Source organism: Manis pentadactyla, chromosome 1, assembly GCF_030020395.1.
Source record: "Manis pentadactyla isolate mManPen7 chromosome 1, mManPen7.hap1, whole genome shotgun sequence".
NCBI lineage: Eukaryota > Metazoa > Chordata > Mammalia > Pholidota > Manidae > Manis > Manis pentadactyla.
Window position 1 is genome coordinate 122,327,788 of NC_080019.1, and position 14,836 is coordinate 122,342,623.

Below are 14,836 nucleotides of genomic sequence, written 5' to 3' on the forward strand. Positions count from 1 at the left end.
TGTAAATTGTGCCACCACAACTAATTTCAAGCTACCAGCAAAATGACATTGAAGGCAGATTTGGGAAGAAATACACGTAGCACAGTATTACATAGTATAGCGATCATAAAGATACAATAGATGTAACCATTTGATAGAAAATAGTTCTTTATAATTAGTGGTCATAGGCTATGTCTGGAGTCTCCCAGATTCCTAGTCTTCACGATCCTTTGAATCTGATGTATCTGTAGTTTCTGATCCTGCTTAGGTGGAATCTTTTCAGGGGCTGACACCCCTCAGAGGTCTTTCTCCCAGGTGTGGGAGGGCTAGTTAAGGAAGAACATTCTTCTCTTTCTGGTCTCTAGGAATCTCTACTCTCCAACTTTTGTTTCTGCAAAGCCTTCTATCTACTCTAGTCCCCATGGCAAAATCCTAACACTGCACTGGCTAGGAGAATTCATTCCTTGACTATTCCATCTTCTGGTGGTCACTGGCACTCCTTGGCTTGTAGTTGTGTCACTCCAATCTCTGTGTCTTCACACTGCCTTCTCTTCAGTATGTGTGAACTCTCCCTCTTAAAAGGATACATATAATAAAATTTAGGGCCCATCTAGAATAATCTCCCCATCTCAAGATCCTTAAGTTAATAACATCTATGAAGACTATTTTTCCAAATGAGGTAACATTTACAAATTCTAAAGATCATGACCTGATATCTCCACAGGTTCTTTTTTAAGAATATAAAAACACAATTTTTAAAAATATTGGCCTTGTTTTCTGAGACTGTCCTTAGCTCATGAATTATTTCCAGTGTTTTTTTTAAATTGATTTCTTAGGGTTTTCAATGCAAACAATAATGTTATTTGAAAATGTTGTGCTTTACATTTCTTTTTCTTGCATTACTGCACTGCATGTAACACATATCGTCTTAAAATATAACATTATAAAATAATAGGATTTAATCATTTATTAACAATTTCAAATTCTTGCAGTTTCATAAATATTAATATGACTTAATTTCATTTTTATAAAGATAACTCTCAAATCTATACTGTAAGCCTTACCTCATTCTGGAATTTCAGGACTAGATTTCTAAATAACTCAAGAGATTTTTCCACCTGGATAACTCATTAGTACCTCAGCATTAACCAATTCAAAGCCAGCATTATCATCTCCACCCCAAATTAGCTCCCCTGCATCTGTAACTACCACTGTCACTGTTGATTCATTATGACTTGAAATCCCACTCATATTTGATTGCCTCCCTAATTCCTGCATTTAGTTTTCTATTGCTTTAAATATTCAGAAATATCCTCTCGATCTCTCACCTCTATTCCTCTCTATAGTGTAGTTTAGACCCCTCAAACTTGACTTTCTCAATAGCTCTTCATCTAGTCTTTCTGACTCTCAGGCTATCTCTTTACAAATTGACCCTTTTACGTTTTTCCAGAATTATCATTCTTAAGCCCACTATTATGCGATAGTTCCTCCCTGCAACAGAACTGCTACCCCTCACAGCATGTACTTCCTCACACTGTTTATTTTTCATATGTTTCTCTTCCTAACCAGACCATGGTTACTTGAGAGCAAGGAGTGGGTTTTACTCTGTTTTTTTAAATATCCCCAGACCAGGATTCATAGGGAATAATTTATAAATGCTTGTTGAGGATTATGCCATGCTCTTCTGAGGAGTGGAAAGAGTCTGATAATGATGAGAGTGCAAATATATGTGATTAGCAAGTTTTTGTCTCCCGGAAACCAGGAAGAGTGCTGTGTCAAGGAACTTGGCCATCTCCCAGCTAGAAATTTGGAAAAGCTCCTACTGTAAAAATTTAAATACAAAGAACTAAGAAAAAATACAAATATTTTAGTTTCTATTAATAGTTCTTATTACATAATAATACACAATTGTTAACCAATTGTACTGAAATAAAATTGTCTATTTCACTCATGACTCACCATCTTCAAGTCCCTCCAGACCCTGCCTGTAAAGGAAAAGCAGTCTTCCTGTTTCTGTTCTCAGTACTCTGAATATTCTACTGCATTCCTGATACTTACAGTCACTGAATGTGTGTGTGGGGCGGGGATGACGTGGGGGGAAGGAGTAGTTCCCTTACAACAAGCAATTTTCAGATTCTCCAGATACTGGCTGGGGGTCCTATAATTTAATTAAATCCTGACACTATCCACTTGGAAGTAACATCAGATCCCAGAGGTTAAGGGCTCAGTCCCACAAGACTGGTCCCCAACCCCCTCACTTCACATGCTAATTACAGGTCCAGGTTGTTACCAACTGGCTATAAATCAAAGGTTTGCAAGACCCCTTCCTTGAGTTTGATTAATCTACTAGAGTGGTTCAAAGAACTCAGGAAAATAGCTTACTACAGTACAAATGTATTACAAAGGATATGAAAAGATATGAATGAACAGTCAGATGACGAGATCCCTAAGGAAAGTTCTGGAAGGGTCCCAGGAATGGGAATTTTTGTCCCCTTGGAGTTTGGGTGCATCTTCTTTCTCAGCATGTGGATGCATTTTTTAACAAACCTGGAAGCTCTCCAAACCCTCTCCTTTTGGGTTTTTATGGAGGCTTCATTCCATAGGCATAATTGATGAAGTCATTGGCCATTGATGATTAATTTGACCTCTGGCCCCTCCCACCTCTCCAGAGGTGGGGAGATGGTTGGGTGGGGCTGAAACATACACTCCTCTAATCACAGGATTGGTTCCTCTGGCATCTAGCCCCATCCTTAGGGGTTTTCCAAAAATCAACTTATTAACATAAATTCAGGTTTGTTTGAAAGAGACTTGTTATGAATAACAAGCCACTCCTTTCACCTTTATCATTTTGGAGCTATGTGGAGGATAAAAACCAAACATAACGAAAGATACCTCTTCTAATCACTTAGGAAATTGGGGAATTGTGACCCAGGAAGGGGGTCAAAGACAAACCACACATTTCTAATTATAAATCATAACATCACACTGCCTTTCACCAAGGTTCATCAACTTAAATACTTTCTGGGTCAGGCATGTAAGATGAATGAGTAATGCAGGTGCTTTGTTGTATAATGTCATCTTAAACTGTATTCTTTCAACACCACATAATTTACTTGCATAGTTATGCTCTTCACTTTTGAAGAAAAAAAAGCTCTCTTTTGTTGTTTTGGAAACACTTGACCTTCTCAGTCTTTCATTGTTTTACTTTTGATCTAATTTAACTAGTTCCTTTTCCTCTTGATTTTATTAAGGAAAATAAAAGCACAAGCTTCATGATAAATAGTAATTGATTACTCTTCAATTTCAGAAAGACTTTAGGAAGGAATGTGAACTGCTGGAGAGAGCATGCATATCTGAAGGAGAGAACCACCACTTGGTTTCTTGTTCAAACTAATTTTTTTTTGCACATAGAATAGAGGCTTGATATCAGACCTTCGATATTTTAAGAGAGGCCAGAATTTTAAAATGTGAAATTGGCAACAAATCTAATATTATTTGTAAAACATTGTAGGCCAACACAAGAAAACAAAACAGGACTGAGATGATTTGGCAGTTTGATTGCCCCAGTATTTTGCCCTTTTTTTCTCATGTGATACTGTATATTGGAGATTGCTCCTTATCAGTACAAAGAGATCTAACTCACAGGCTTTCATAACTAGTAGGAATATAATTTATTAAGCTCCTATTTATGGATATTTATGCTGTTAAAATAAGTAAACAAGGAGGCCATTCGACTGAGATGGTTCTAATGCCTAGGCAGTGTACTAAGCAAACTAAAACCTGAGGCTTTAAATGCCTCAAGGTTAATAAGTCAATACCTAAAACTACCTAGCTAAACTAAACAACCAACTAGACTTTTCCAAAGAAGGCAACCATTTAAGCTATAGCCAATTTCCTTGCTTTGTTTCCATGTCTTCTCTATAAAAGTAGTGCTCCTAGCTTCTGTTTACAGAGGACTCCTAACCACTTCTGGCTTGACACTGCTTGATTCTAACCAATTTTTTATCAGATAAACTTAAAATTTGAAATATGCTTTAGTTTATCTTTTAATTTTTAACATTATTGATGCCAATCTTTTGCTATTTCATGCAATGCAGAAATAAACATCATGCATACATCTTTACACACTTGGGAATGATTCGTAGGCTAAATGCCTGGAAGTGAAACTGAAAAACAATGGCTTTGAAAAATGTAAAGATGACCCAAAAATGAAAGGGATTGCCATTATACAGTTTTTCTTCTTCTTCTTAAAACAACTGGAAAGCAACAATAACAATGGAATTTTTGCACAACTCTACAATTCTGGAAAGAGCTAGTTTGCATAGTTTGTACAGGTCACTAGAGCAACTTTCTATCTGGACCTGCCATTAAAGCAGTCACAGCAGTAAATATAATAAAATTCCCTGAGTTCTGTATTTGGGAAGTTTACAAGTTTACAATGGCTGGGTCTATACTAGTGTTGTTGTGAATGGTTAGATACAAACTTACGATGCTGATGATTAAAAGAGTTTTTATTTATGCTTTGCATGTGTGGGAGTGGTGCCCTTTAAGTGAAGAAGGGGCACAGGGGCCTTTGATTATGGTTCTGGCCGCTAATGGACTTCATTACCTTTCACAGGCCACATCCCTTTTATGAGACCCAGTTTCCTCACAAAACGAAATGATAAGGGTTAGTAGGGAAAAGGGTATTTAAAGTCACAGAACTGACTTAGATTACCTAGGGAGAGAATGAAGATACAGGAGGGAAGAGGCCCAGAATCTCTGATATCTGGAACCCTCCAACGTTGAAAGGTCTGGGAGAGGAGGAGCCAGCAAAGAAGACTGAGGAACAGCAGCCCCTGGAGAAAAAACGAGAATGTTATGTACTGAAAGCCAAGACAGGGAAGCCAACGAAGAAGACAAGTGCTGAGCCCACAACACTGAGCGGAATGCTGAGAGGTATAGTGACCACGGGCAACATGGGATTTTTGAAGACCTTAACACGAGCCCTTTCACCAAGTTAGTGAGATTCAAAGATGAAAGCCGGTTAAGGAAGAACGAACAGAATCACTTTTGATGTCTTCATATACGCACAAGCTTACTCCAAACACATAACTGGCCTAATCTGAGGCCCTCTCATATCTGATCTTCAGAGATTCTAAAGCACTTACCCTGTCCATGACTCCTCCTACTGCCTCTCAGGATTGTTCTTAAGAGTATGAAAGCGCTTTGTAAACAAAGACGCTGAACAAGAGTGGGGCAACGGGGCAACCGTTGGTTTTTATCATTCTATTGCTCCATTACTGCACGCATTTTGTACTCGCTTGGGTCTTCCATGCTCCCTCAACACCTAAATTTTCCTAAATTCGTAGCTACCAAGTGAGAATTTATCACTCGGTATTTCACGCTCCTCACCCAGTCCCTGCCTACCTCTCAACCCACCCTCTCTCCAAGTCTTTAACCTGGGACATGCTCATTCCGAAAGCCTACCCGGAAACAGAGAGCTGTGCGAGGAAGTGGGAGGAGCGCACTCACTAGTTCTTCGCGGACCGTTTGTGCTGCCCTGCTAGGAAGGGTTGGGGGGTGGTTGTTTTCCCGACGGACCGAGTACGGGTGCCTGGCGGGCTCTCCCGGAAGTCCATGAGCCACTGGGAGGGCCGCAGTGGCTGCTGTGTGCCCTTGTTGCCGAGGGCCTCTTCCTGGGTCATTTCTGCAGAAGAGCTGGACTGAGGCTGACACCGAAGTTCCCGCGTGGCGGTCCCCGCCCCTGTGTGACCTCCTCGCCGGCAGAATGTGGCGACTATGCCGGACCGCCGTGGCCTGGTAAGTGCATGCTCGACCGGCCCCGTTATTTCTGGGGCCTCCGAAAAACGGGCTGCCCCATCATCACTATCTCCAGAATGCACACATAACTCTCAGGTCAGGCGGAGGGCGGTAGGAGGATTCCTTGGTATTTTTGAGGACCCGTAATGACAGGAGTCCCGACTGTGCTTACCTGAGGTGCGGGCTCCAGTACTGGCCCTTGTCCCTGTTCCTATGCCACTCGAAGATTCTGGGCGCTTTTCATTTCTGTGCCTGTCTCTGTTGTCCTTTTGTTCCTGCCCCTTTCACCTTTCTGTCCTCATTGTTATTTCTGTCTCCGGTTGCTTCTTTTTCTACCCTCCCCAGTCTCTGGCTGTATCCTTGTGTTACTCTCTCCGTGGCTCTCTTAACTCTATCTTTTTCTTCTACCTCCACACCAGGCGTGGGTATCGTCCTAATCCCGAGATGAAGGGGATTCTGTCTCTTTTCTTTCCTTAGTCCTCTGAGTGAACATACTTTGGAGCCAGAACTGGAGCAGTGACGCATACGGTGTCAGAGTTGGTGACCAGAGATACCTCTTGTAATAGTAGCTTTGCAGTATTTAGGGAGGGGGACTTTTGAATGCGAAGTGGTGAGTTAAACCTGGCATGGTTTAATCCTAAATAGAAAATCATAGGAGCCTTTTTATTTCTGTGGGTTACTATATGCATTTTAATGAGATTATTTTTGACTTTATACTCATAGTTGTGTTCTAATGTCCTTAGACACTTTAAGGTTTAACTCATTGTTGCAGGCATTTGGTAAGAAAAAATAGCATCAAGCAAAGTTGGAAAAACATGGTTTTCCTGAATTAACCCTCTGAACACCTGTCTTTAATTTTATTCAGAACGTTTTTTAAATGATGTAGGTAATTATAGAATTTCTAACAAATGGAACCCATTTGTGTTATGAAGGTTAACTTGAGTCTAAATTCAGAACTGTACAGCATGCAGTAGTGAAGAGTTTTAGTCAATTTGAATAATTGAATAATAATTTCCAATCTAATGGAATCATAATTTCTGAGTAAACCCTCAGACCTTCATACAGAAGTAAGTTACCACCTTTTTTTCCTACTCTTCTGTATTTATTTGGGGAACCATACCTAAGTTTCTTTAAATAAAAAGAGAAGAGATTTTGCAGGAAATAGAATACTTCACTAAAGCAGTTAAGATATGTAGGAAAAACTTTAATAATTAAGTTTAATAACTAATATTTGTTTATTCAGTTGGGTGCTTTGGGCTAAATTGTTTCTAAAGCAACCATGGTCTCCATGGAGTCATGGCTTATAAGTGTCTTGTGTTGATAGCACAGTTTGGCTACCTGCAGAAGTAGAGATGTGGCAAATCAGAAGCCTCAGCTCTGCAGTTTGTCTTTTGCTGTAGTTCCTTTGCATATATGAAGGAGTATATTTAAATTCCTATTCTGTAACAGATGGGAATATAAACATTTTGGCAGGCACGTCAAATTATATGCTTATGGGCATGAAAGACCAATGACCCAAATGTTTAGATGCAATAAATGTTTGTGTGAAATTGTTGAAAAAACAAATAAATGGTAGGAAATGGTATACAGGGTAAAAGAGATGGTAGATAATTTTGGTAGGGGTGGGGAGGAGGAGGATGGGAAAACCTTATTTTGCATCACATTTGAATTTTAGTTTGATCAAAAATAGAAGCCTGTTTTCAAAATCCTTTTCTTTCAGAGCTATGAAGGCATTGCTGCAGTTTTTCCTAGCATCCTTTGCTACTAATGCAAACTCTCAGGACAGTCTGGTTTCTGTGTGTTTGTCGGAATGTGGTTTTTCCCTTCATGAAAGCAATTAGGATCTTGGCCTTATTTTTAATTTCTCAAGGATTTGTCCAGGTGTGGGTCCTTTCCCTACCCCCATCTGGCTTGGTACTCAGTGGACCTTTTCTTCAGTTCTGGGAAATTTTTCTTCTCTTATTTATTGCCTTCCTTTCATTTTTCCTTTCCTTTTTGTTTATAGATGCCTATTGGATGAATATTGGTCATTTAGATTCGTCCTATATGTCCACGGTATCCAAAATATGATCTGTAGTCATCATCTGTTAAAAAAAAGTATGCATGTACCACAATATGTGTATATGCATACTTATTTTTAAATCCTGTATCTGTACCTCTGTACTAATTAATTATTTATATTATAAATCTACCTAACATAGACCTGAAGGATGAGGTGCAAAAAATATTGTATCTAGAAGCTTTGGTACTTTATTCTTGAATCCCAGAGGATCATTTTGTGCATTGCATGGAGTGCATTCCACTCCCCTACCCCCACTCTCACCCCATGTTGAATACCACTTCTCTGAGTTGTTTAACTTTTCTCTCATAGTTTCCACCATTTTTTTTCTAAACTATACGGAGAATTTCCTTAATTCATTTTCTGGTGTTGCTATTCATTTAAAAAAAATATTGGACATTATAGCTTTAATTTCCAAGAATTCCATTTAGACATTTATTAAACTCTTAAACACATTTAATTCTATAAACTTTTAGTGTTCTTCAGTGGCTATTTTTAACGACCACCTGCTGTTATTTTGTATTTGCAATATCTTTAGGAAGCCTCTGAGAATTATAACTTCTTATTTCTATTTTCTCTAGAGTTAGTATTATTTTTCTTGGTCCTCATCTTAAGATCTGCGGCTGGTTTTCTACAAGAGTCTGGTTATCTAATATTTAAACATGAAGGACTGATTGACAGGGATGCCTTTTGTGGGTTACCCCTGAATGAGAAAGCTAATTTAACAAACTGTTTTAGGTGTATGACATATCATCTAGCAGGCTTCATTTTAGGTCTTTAGAGAGTGGGCAGGTGATCTGATCTCATCCAAATGCCAGTATTGTTGGGGCTCACAGTGGGAAGAACACCTCATTCATTTCCTCACCCTCTCTAGGAGCCCTTAGCTTTTCACTGCTAGATTGCTCATCCTGGGGGAAGTGTTGTTAATACTCAGCAGCACTGGAATGGTCTGGACGGTTACCTACACCATCTTTCCCTAGATAGTGCTTCAGTAAACTCAGCTTCTTCTTTCACTTTCTTACCCATGTCTCAAGAGAATCCTTTTGTGAAAACAGTCTCTCCTAAATGAGCATCAGTATTTTAGAGCATCGTAGTGAGTTGGAATTTCTAGAAGTGATTCTTGAAGATGCCTTTCCAAGTAGTAGGATTTTACTTTGAGTCAGTATCTCTTACAGGGGAGTAGTGGTGGAACATGTAGTTCCTGACTTGGGCCACCATATACTCTATCCTTGTCTCTGCCCTTACCCTCACCTATTGTTGCCACAATTGTAGAAATAGGAACTTTTGAGGTTGGAAGTAAAAGAAAAAGAAAGTAATGAATAGTCAAAATTCCTTAGGGATGTGACCATTCAGGCCTGGAATTCATCTATTTGGATAAATAGCTGACCCTTCAACAGTGTGGTCGTTAGGGGCAGTGAGTGACCCCCATGCAGTCACAAATCCATATTTAACTGTTGACTCCCCAAAAACTTAACTACTAATAGCCTACTGTTAACCTGCAACCTTACCAATGACATAACCAGTTGATTAACACAGTTTGTATATGTTTTATATAATGTATTCTTCCAATAAAGTAAACAAGAGAAAAGGAGGTGTTTTTCTCGAATTGTCACAAATCTCCAAAAAATTTTCCAGTATGTTTTTATTTTAAGAACTTATGCATTTATTTGTTTTATGTTTTTATAAATTACATATATAAGTTTTTATATATAAATATGTAAATATTTTAAGAATTTATGACTCATGCAGTTCAAATGCATGTTCGAGGGTCAACTGTATATTTAGATTAACTTCTTTCTAAAAAAAGAAAAGAACTTTTGAGGGTTAAAGGGCAATGTTAATGGAAGTTAGTGATATTAAGGTGAAATGACATTTATTGAGCACTTACTCTGCTTACTCTGATGTTGTAGCTCGGTTCTTTCACTTTTATTTTTTGGCTATTCTCCCAATAACATGTACATTCAGCAAATTTAGTGAGTGTCTACTATTTGTGAGGCTTTGGGCTAGACTTTAGAAATTAAATAGTAAGCAAAACAGGCAGGACCCTGACCTTATGAAGATTGAACTTTATTGTAGAGATAAATATTAATCCAATAATTACATTATTATATAATACAGATTTTATAAGCACTGAAGGAAAAGTACAGGGAGACAAGAACTGTAGCAGGGTGGCCTGAAATAGAATGAAGGCTCAAGGAAAGGGGGGAATGCTTGAGGTGAAACTGATTGGGCCAGAAGTTATCAGGAGGAGCAGAGGTTAAGTGGGTAGAAGGGTTGGTCCAAGAGCAGTGAGGATCAAAGCCTGGAGGCAGGAAGGCATGTGGCCCAGTCAAGGAACTAGGTGCACACTGGTCTGGGTGGAACTCAGAGCAGGGTACAGACTAAATATGACTTTAGAGACCAGGAATTTGGCTTTTATTCTAAATGCAAAAGGAGACATTCAGGAAATGTATGCAGGTGACAGTGATCAACTTTACATTTCAGTAGACTGCTCTGCTCATATTGTGGAGAACACCAGTTGTAGCAGCCCATGTAAGGGATGGTAGCAGAGATGGGAGAAATGGAAGATTTGAGATCTGATTGAAAATGTAACGAATAGAACTTGAGGACAAGGAGGGTATCAAGAATGATCCCGGTTTGTGAATTACATTACTGGGTAGGTGCTTATGTGATTTCCTGAGACGGGTTCTACTGGAGGAGGGTCAGGGTTTGTGGGGAGGGTAAGGAGAGAGACCACCATTTGAGACATCTTGAATTTGAGGCCCCTTTTTGATAACCCAAGTGTAAGGGATCTGGAACTTAACTATTTGTATTAGACATAAATTTATGAAACATGGGTTTGTAGATGGTAATTGAGGAAATGGGTGTGGATAAGATTGCCTAGGAAGAGCATATAAAGTGAGAAGTTGGTTTAGATGTAAGCCTGAGGAGCTCCCAACTTCTAAAAGGTAGTTGGGGAGGAGGCAACTGAAAAGGAGTGGCCAGTGAGGTAAGAACAGAACTAGAGACTGCTCTGGAAAGAGGGAGTTCCACCAGTGAGGAGGTGTCAACCTTGTCAGATGCTGCTGAGAGAGAAAATGAGAACTGAGAAATGTCCATTGGTAGCCTTGTGGGGACTCAGTAAGGGTTGTTTCACTGAAGTGATACAAATGGAAATCAGATTGGCTTGGCTTTTAATAGAGTAGCTAGGGCAGAGAAACTAGGGGTCTTTTTTTTAGTCTTTCCTTTAAGTTGAGAGAAACTTGTGATTCCAGTAAAGGCAGGAGGACAGAGGGACAGAGATTTGCTTTTAAGTGCTTGCTGCAGTCTTACAGGCGCTGTGGGGTGAGGGGGAGCTAGAAGAGGATGGGTGTAGATAGAGTAGGTGAACAACAGCGTGTTTCCTTGCTATGGCTTGTATTTTCTCCATGAAGTAGGGGGCCAGGGTCATCTGAGAGGTGGAGGAAGTATGGGAAGTGTTGGAAGTTAGAGGAGAGTAGAGAATGTCTGAAACAGTCCTAGCAGAGTGGAAGAATGAATTGACAAAGAAATGAAGTAAGATAGTCAGGCAATCATGAGGGCCTAGGCTAGATGTCTGTCCAGTTGGATGAGATTTTCTTCAGTAGTGCTTCATTCCCTTGATACAGGCAGAAAGAAAAGTGATAATAAGGTTCGCCCAACATTTGTATTTTGCCACACAAGTGAAACAAAGTTAGAGGGCAAAGGAGTCTAGAGTATTTGCAAAAGAGTATTGAAAGTATGAACCAGGGAATTGTAAGGTAGGTTAAGTGGATAAGTAGGTAAAACAGAGATTAATAGATAAAAAGATGAAAGTGTCAGTTACTTGGTTGTTTCACTAGGGTCAAAGATTATGATGAAAAGGGATTATGGTCCAAGAATATAGCTATTATCCCTTTTAACATTAAAAAACTGAGTCTTTGGTGAGTTCATAATTTGCCTTTGATTGCACAGCTAGTGGAAGTGAAGCTGTCACTGGAACCAAAATTTATCTGACACTAGTATGTTCCTGTGTTTTCTCATGCCGAAGAGAGAAGTCTGTGCTCTTCAGCTCTTTATAAGGATGCCAAGCTCATCACAGGGGCTCCACCTGTATGACCACATAGAAGCCAATTCACCTCCCAAAGGCCTCACCTCTCTTTACTGTTACACTGGGGATTAGACTTCCACATACGAATTTTGCGGCTGGGGGACACAAACATTCAGTTCATAGAACATTGCCTTTAATACATTCTTTCATTACTGTTTAGTTAATCTACTCAGAAACTTTCAGTGTCTCCCTGTTGCCTACAAGATAACTCAGCCTGATGATCAGTGGCTCTATAGTTTCTTTCTTAGGCCACCTCTCCAATTTCACCTCCCACAGTGAACCTTCTTTGTCAGTTCTCTGGGTCTCTTTGCATTTCATTATTTCACTTCCATCCCTCTAGCTGAATTACTTTCTCCATTTTTGACTCTTCACTTCCTACCTAACTTTTAAGTTTATTTTGTCTGGGAAATTTTCACTGACTACCTCAATGCCTAGGGATCACTTGTTTTTTTGTGAACTTATCACTTACTGTCTATACTGCTCCTTTGACATGGAGGCAATTGTTTTAATAATTTTCATATGTGTATAATTACTGGGTGGAGCCCATTTTGAAGCTAAATGAAAGATTTTGCTTTTTATATGTCCTGAGTTGAGGTCAGGAGACTTTAATTTCTTGGATAATTAAAGAAAACAGGAGCTTACTTTATAACATGGGAGAAATTATGATTTATCTTGGAGTCAGAGCTTTTAAAAGATGTACAGAATGCCTAGCAACTTCTAAAAAGAAGGTAAATATTTTTGTAATTGCAAATAACCTTCACATGTAGAATTATAAATCACTAGTGTGCCTGAACTGTAACATTTATTTTTTCCTATTATTAAATCCTGTTTCCCTCACATTTCCTGAGTTAGAAGATTCCTCTAGAGTCTTGAATCAGAGGAAAGTCCAGTGTCTTTCCTGAGGGTTCCAGAGCAAGTGGCAGGTGTTCCAAAAAGCCACCCTAGCCTCCTGTTTGGAGTCACACCTGTCTTTTGCATCCACTGCTTCCCAGGCTTTACCCAGTAGTGTATCTTGTGGAAAGAATGTGGGCTTTACTGTCAGACTGACCTGAGTTTCAGTCTCTCTTCCACCATTTACTAGTCATAGTACCTTAGGCAAGACACAGTTTTTTAAAAGGCAAATTGGTAAAACATGGATACTTACCTTACCAGGTTTTTCTGAAAGTTTAGGGCAGCATTTGTGAAAACATCTAACACTAATACCTGGCCCTTAGCCTTTTCCCTCACCATCCTTCTTCACATCACTGTTTCTGTGTTCCTTGAATCCTTTTAATTAAGGTGTTCTAGTCCCATGTGATTAAATGAATTAATATTTTAAAACTATTTAGAAGTAAGCATGATGAATGTGTGTTGAATAAAATTATCAGGCATATGGTTGCTTGTTATAAACTTTCATTCTTTGCCAGTAAGGGGAAGAGGGAAGAGTTCAGGCAGTAACGTGTACAGTTAGATTCTCTTTTCTTTTGTTTGTTTAGCTGGTTGGTTGGCTTTTTATTTGTTTGTTTGTTTTTGCTATTTTCATTTTCTGGGAAACCAGGTGCCTGAGGTGTTAATATTTTTTCCTTATTTTCCATTCCTGGGCTCTCTCATGATCGTGTGACATAGATGAGAAGGCAAAGAATAGCTGTTCCAAGCTGCTGGAGTTTTTATGCTTGAAAGCAGAAGTTTGCATTTATTATGTTTTCAACTTTACTGTCAGTGAATAAAATAAGTTAATAGAAGAAGCCTCCACGTTTTTTCTTTTCAGGTTAAATTCCTTGGATCAGGACCATAGCCCACGTATAGTAAATTAGAGGATAGGCTCTGGAGTCCCACTTCCTGAATCCCACCTTTACTCCTTATATCAGTGTTACTTAGGCAAGCTACCTGTGTCTGTGTGCCCCCTTCTTCTCATTAGGTAACATGGGGATAGTACTACACTTTGATCATTTTAGCAGCAGGAGTAAGTGAGGTAGCACAGGCTGCAGCAGTGTCTGGCACACAGTAACTGTTCAGTGAACGTGAGCTGTTGGATGACAAAGTGTGGTTGGGCATGTGTGCACGTGTGCTTTTCCTTGAGCGTACTGCTCTTTCTCTGTCATTTCCTTTGCATTGTTACCCTGATCTTTTTCCCACACCCATTTTTCTTTCAGTGAGGTCTGCCAATCCTTAGTGAAACATAGTTCTGGAATAAAAGGAAGCTTACCATTACAAAAACTGCATCTGGTTTCACGAAGTGTATATCATTCACATCATCCTACCTTAAAGCTTCAGAGACCCCAATTCAAGACATCACTTCAGCAATTCTCTTCTCTAACTAACCTTCCATTACGTAAACTGAAACTTTCTCCAATTAAATACGGCTACCAGCCCCGCAGGAATTTTTGGCCAGCGAGATTAGCTGCAAGACTCTTAAAACTTCGGTATCTCATATTAGGGTCTGCTGTTGGCGGTGGCTATACAGCCAAAAAGGTGAGTGTATCTTTCCAACTGCTTTTCTTCTTATTCCAGTGTAATTGTTTTAAGGTTTTATAGCATAAAGCTTTTCTTTAGTGCAATGGAATATAGTTGGATATTTAAGCATTTATTGTGTATCTCTCTACCACATGCTAAGTTGTTTTAGTGGTGCTAATAGGAAAATTCTCTCTAAATCTTAGTTATAATTGTAGGAGATGGAAATGGCCTAGTGGAAGGTGCACTGGGCTGGAAGTGTGTACACCTAAGTTTGATTTTCAGCTTGCCATTTAGTTGTAGAGGCAGGAAAGTATGTGGCATGCTAACACAACCACTTCTTCGTGGCTGTGGGACCCGAGTGAGGCAAGCTTACTGACCCCTGGTCTGTCTTCCTTCTATTTAACAGTGTTATTTAAAGCCATATCATGGAACCTGTTTGTAATAGGAACATATTTTGAATTTTTACATTTTCCACA

General features: G+C 39.3%; 1 protein-coding gene across 5 annotated transcripts in view; it reads left to right on the forward strand.

Annotated features, from left to right (window-relative positions):
• The first annotated feature begins 5,561 nt into the window (after positions 1–5,561).
• OPA1 (OPA1 mitochondrial dynamin like GTPase) overlaps positions 5,562–14,836 on the forward strand; it is an 89,560-nt gene continuing 80,285 nt past the window's right edge. For 3 of the 5 annotated variants that reach the window (XM_036875128.2, XM_036875132.2, XM_036875131.2), the window contains exons 1-2: positions 5,562–5,781; positions 14,060–14,378. In XM_036875128.2, coding sequence (XP_036731023.2) covers positions 5,750–5,781; positions 14,060–14,378 — 351 coding nt within the window. In that variant the 5' untranslated portion in view covers positions 5,562–5,749. The remainder of the gene's footprint in view (positions 5,782–14,059; positions 14,379–14,836) is intronic. The other 2 variants (XM_036875134.2, XM_036875135.2) reach the window with 2 other exon arrangements.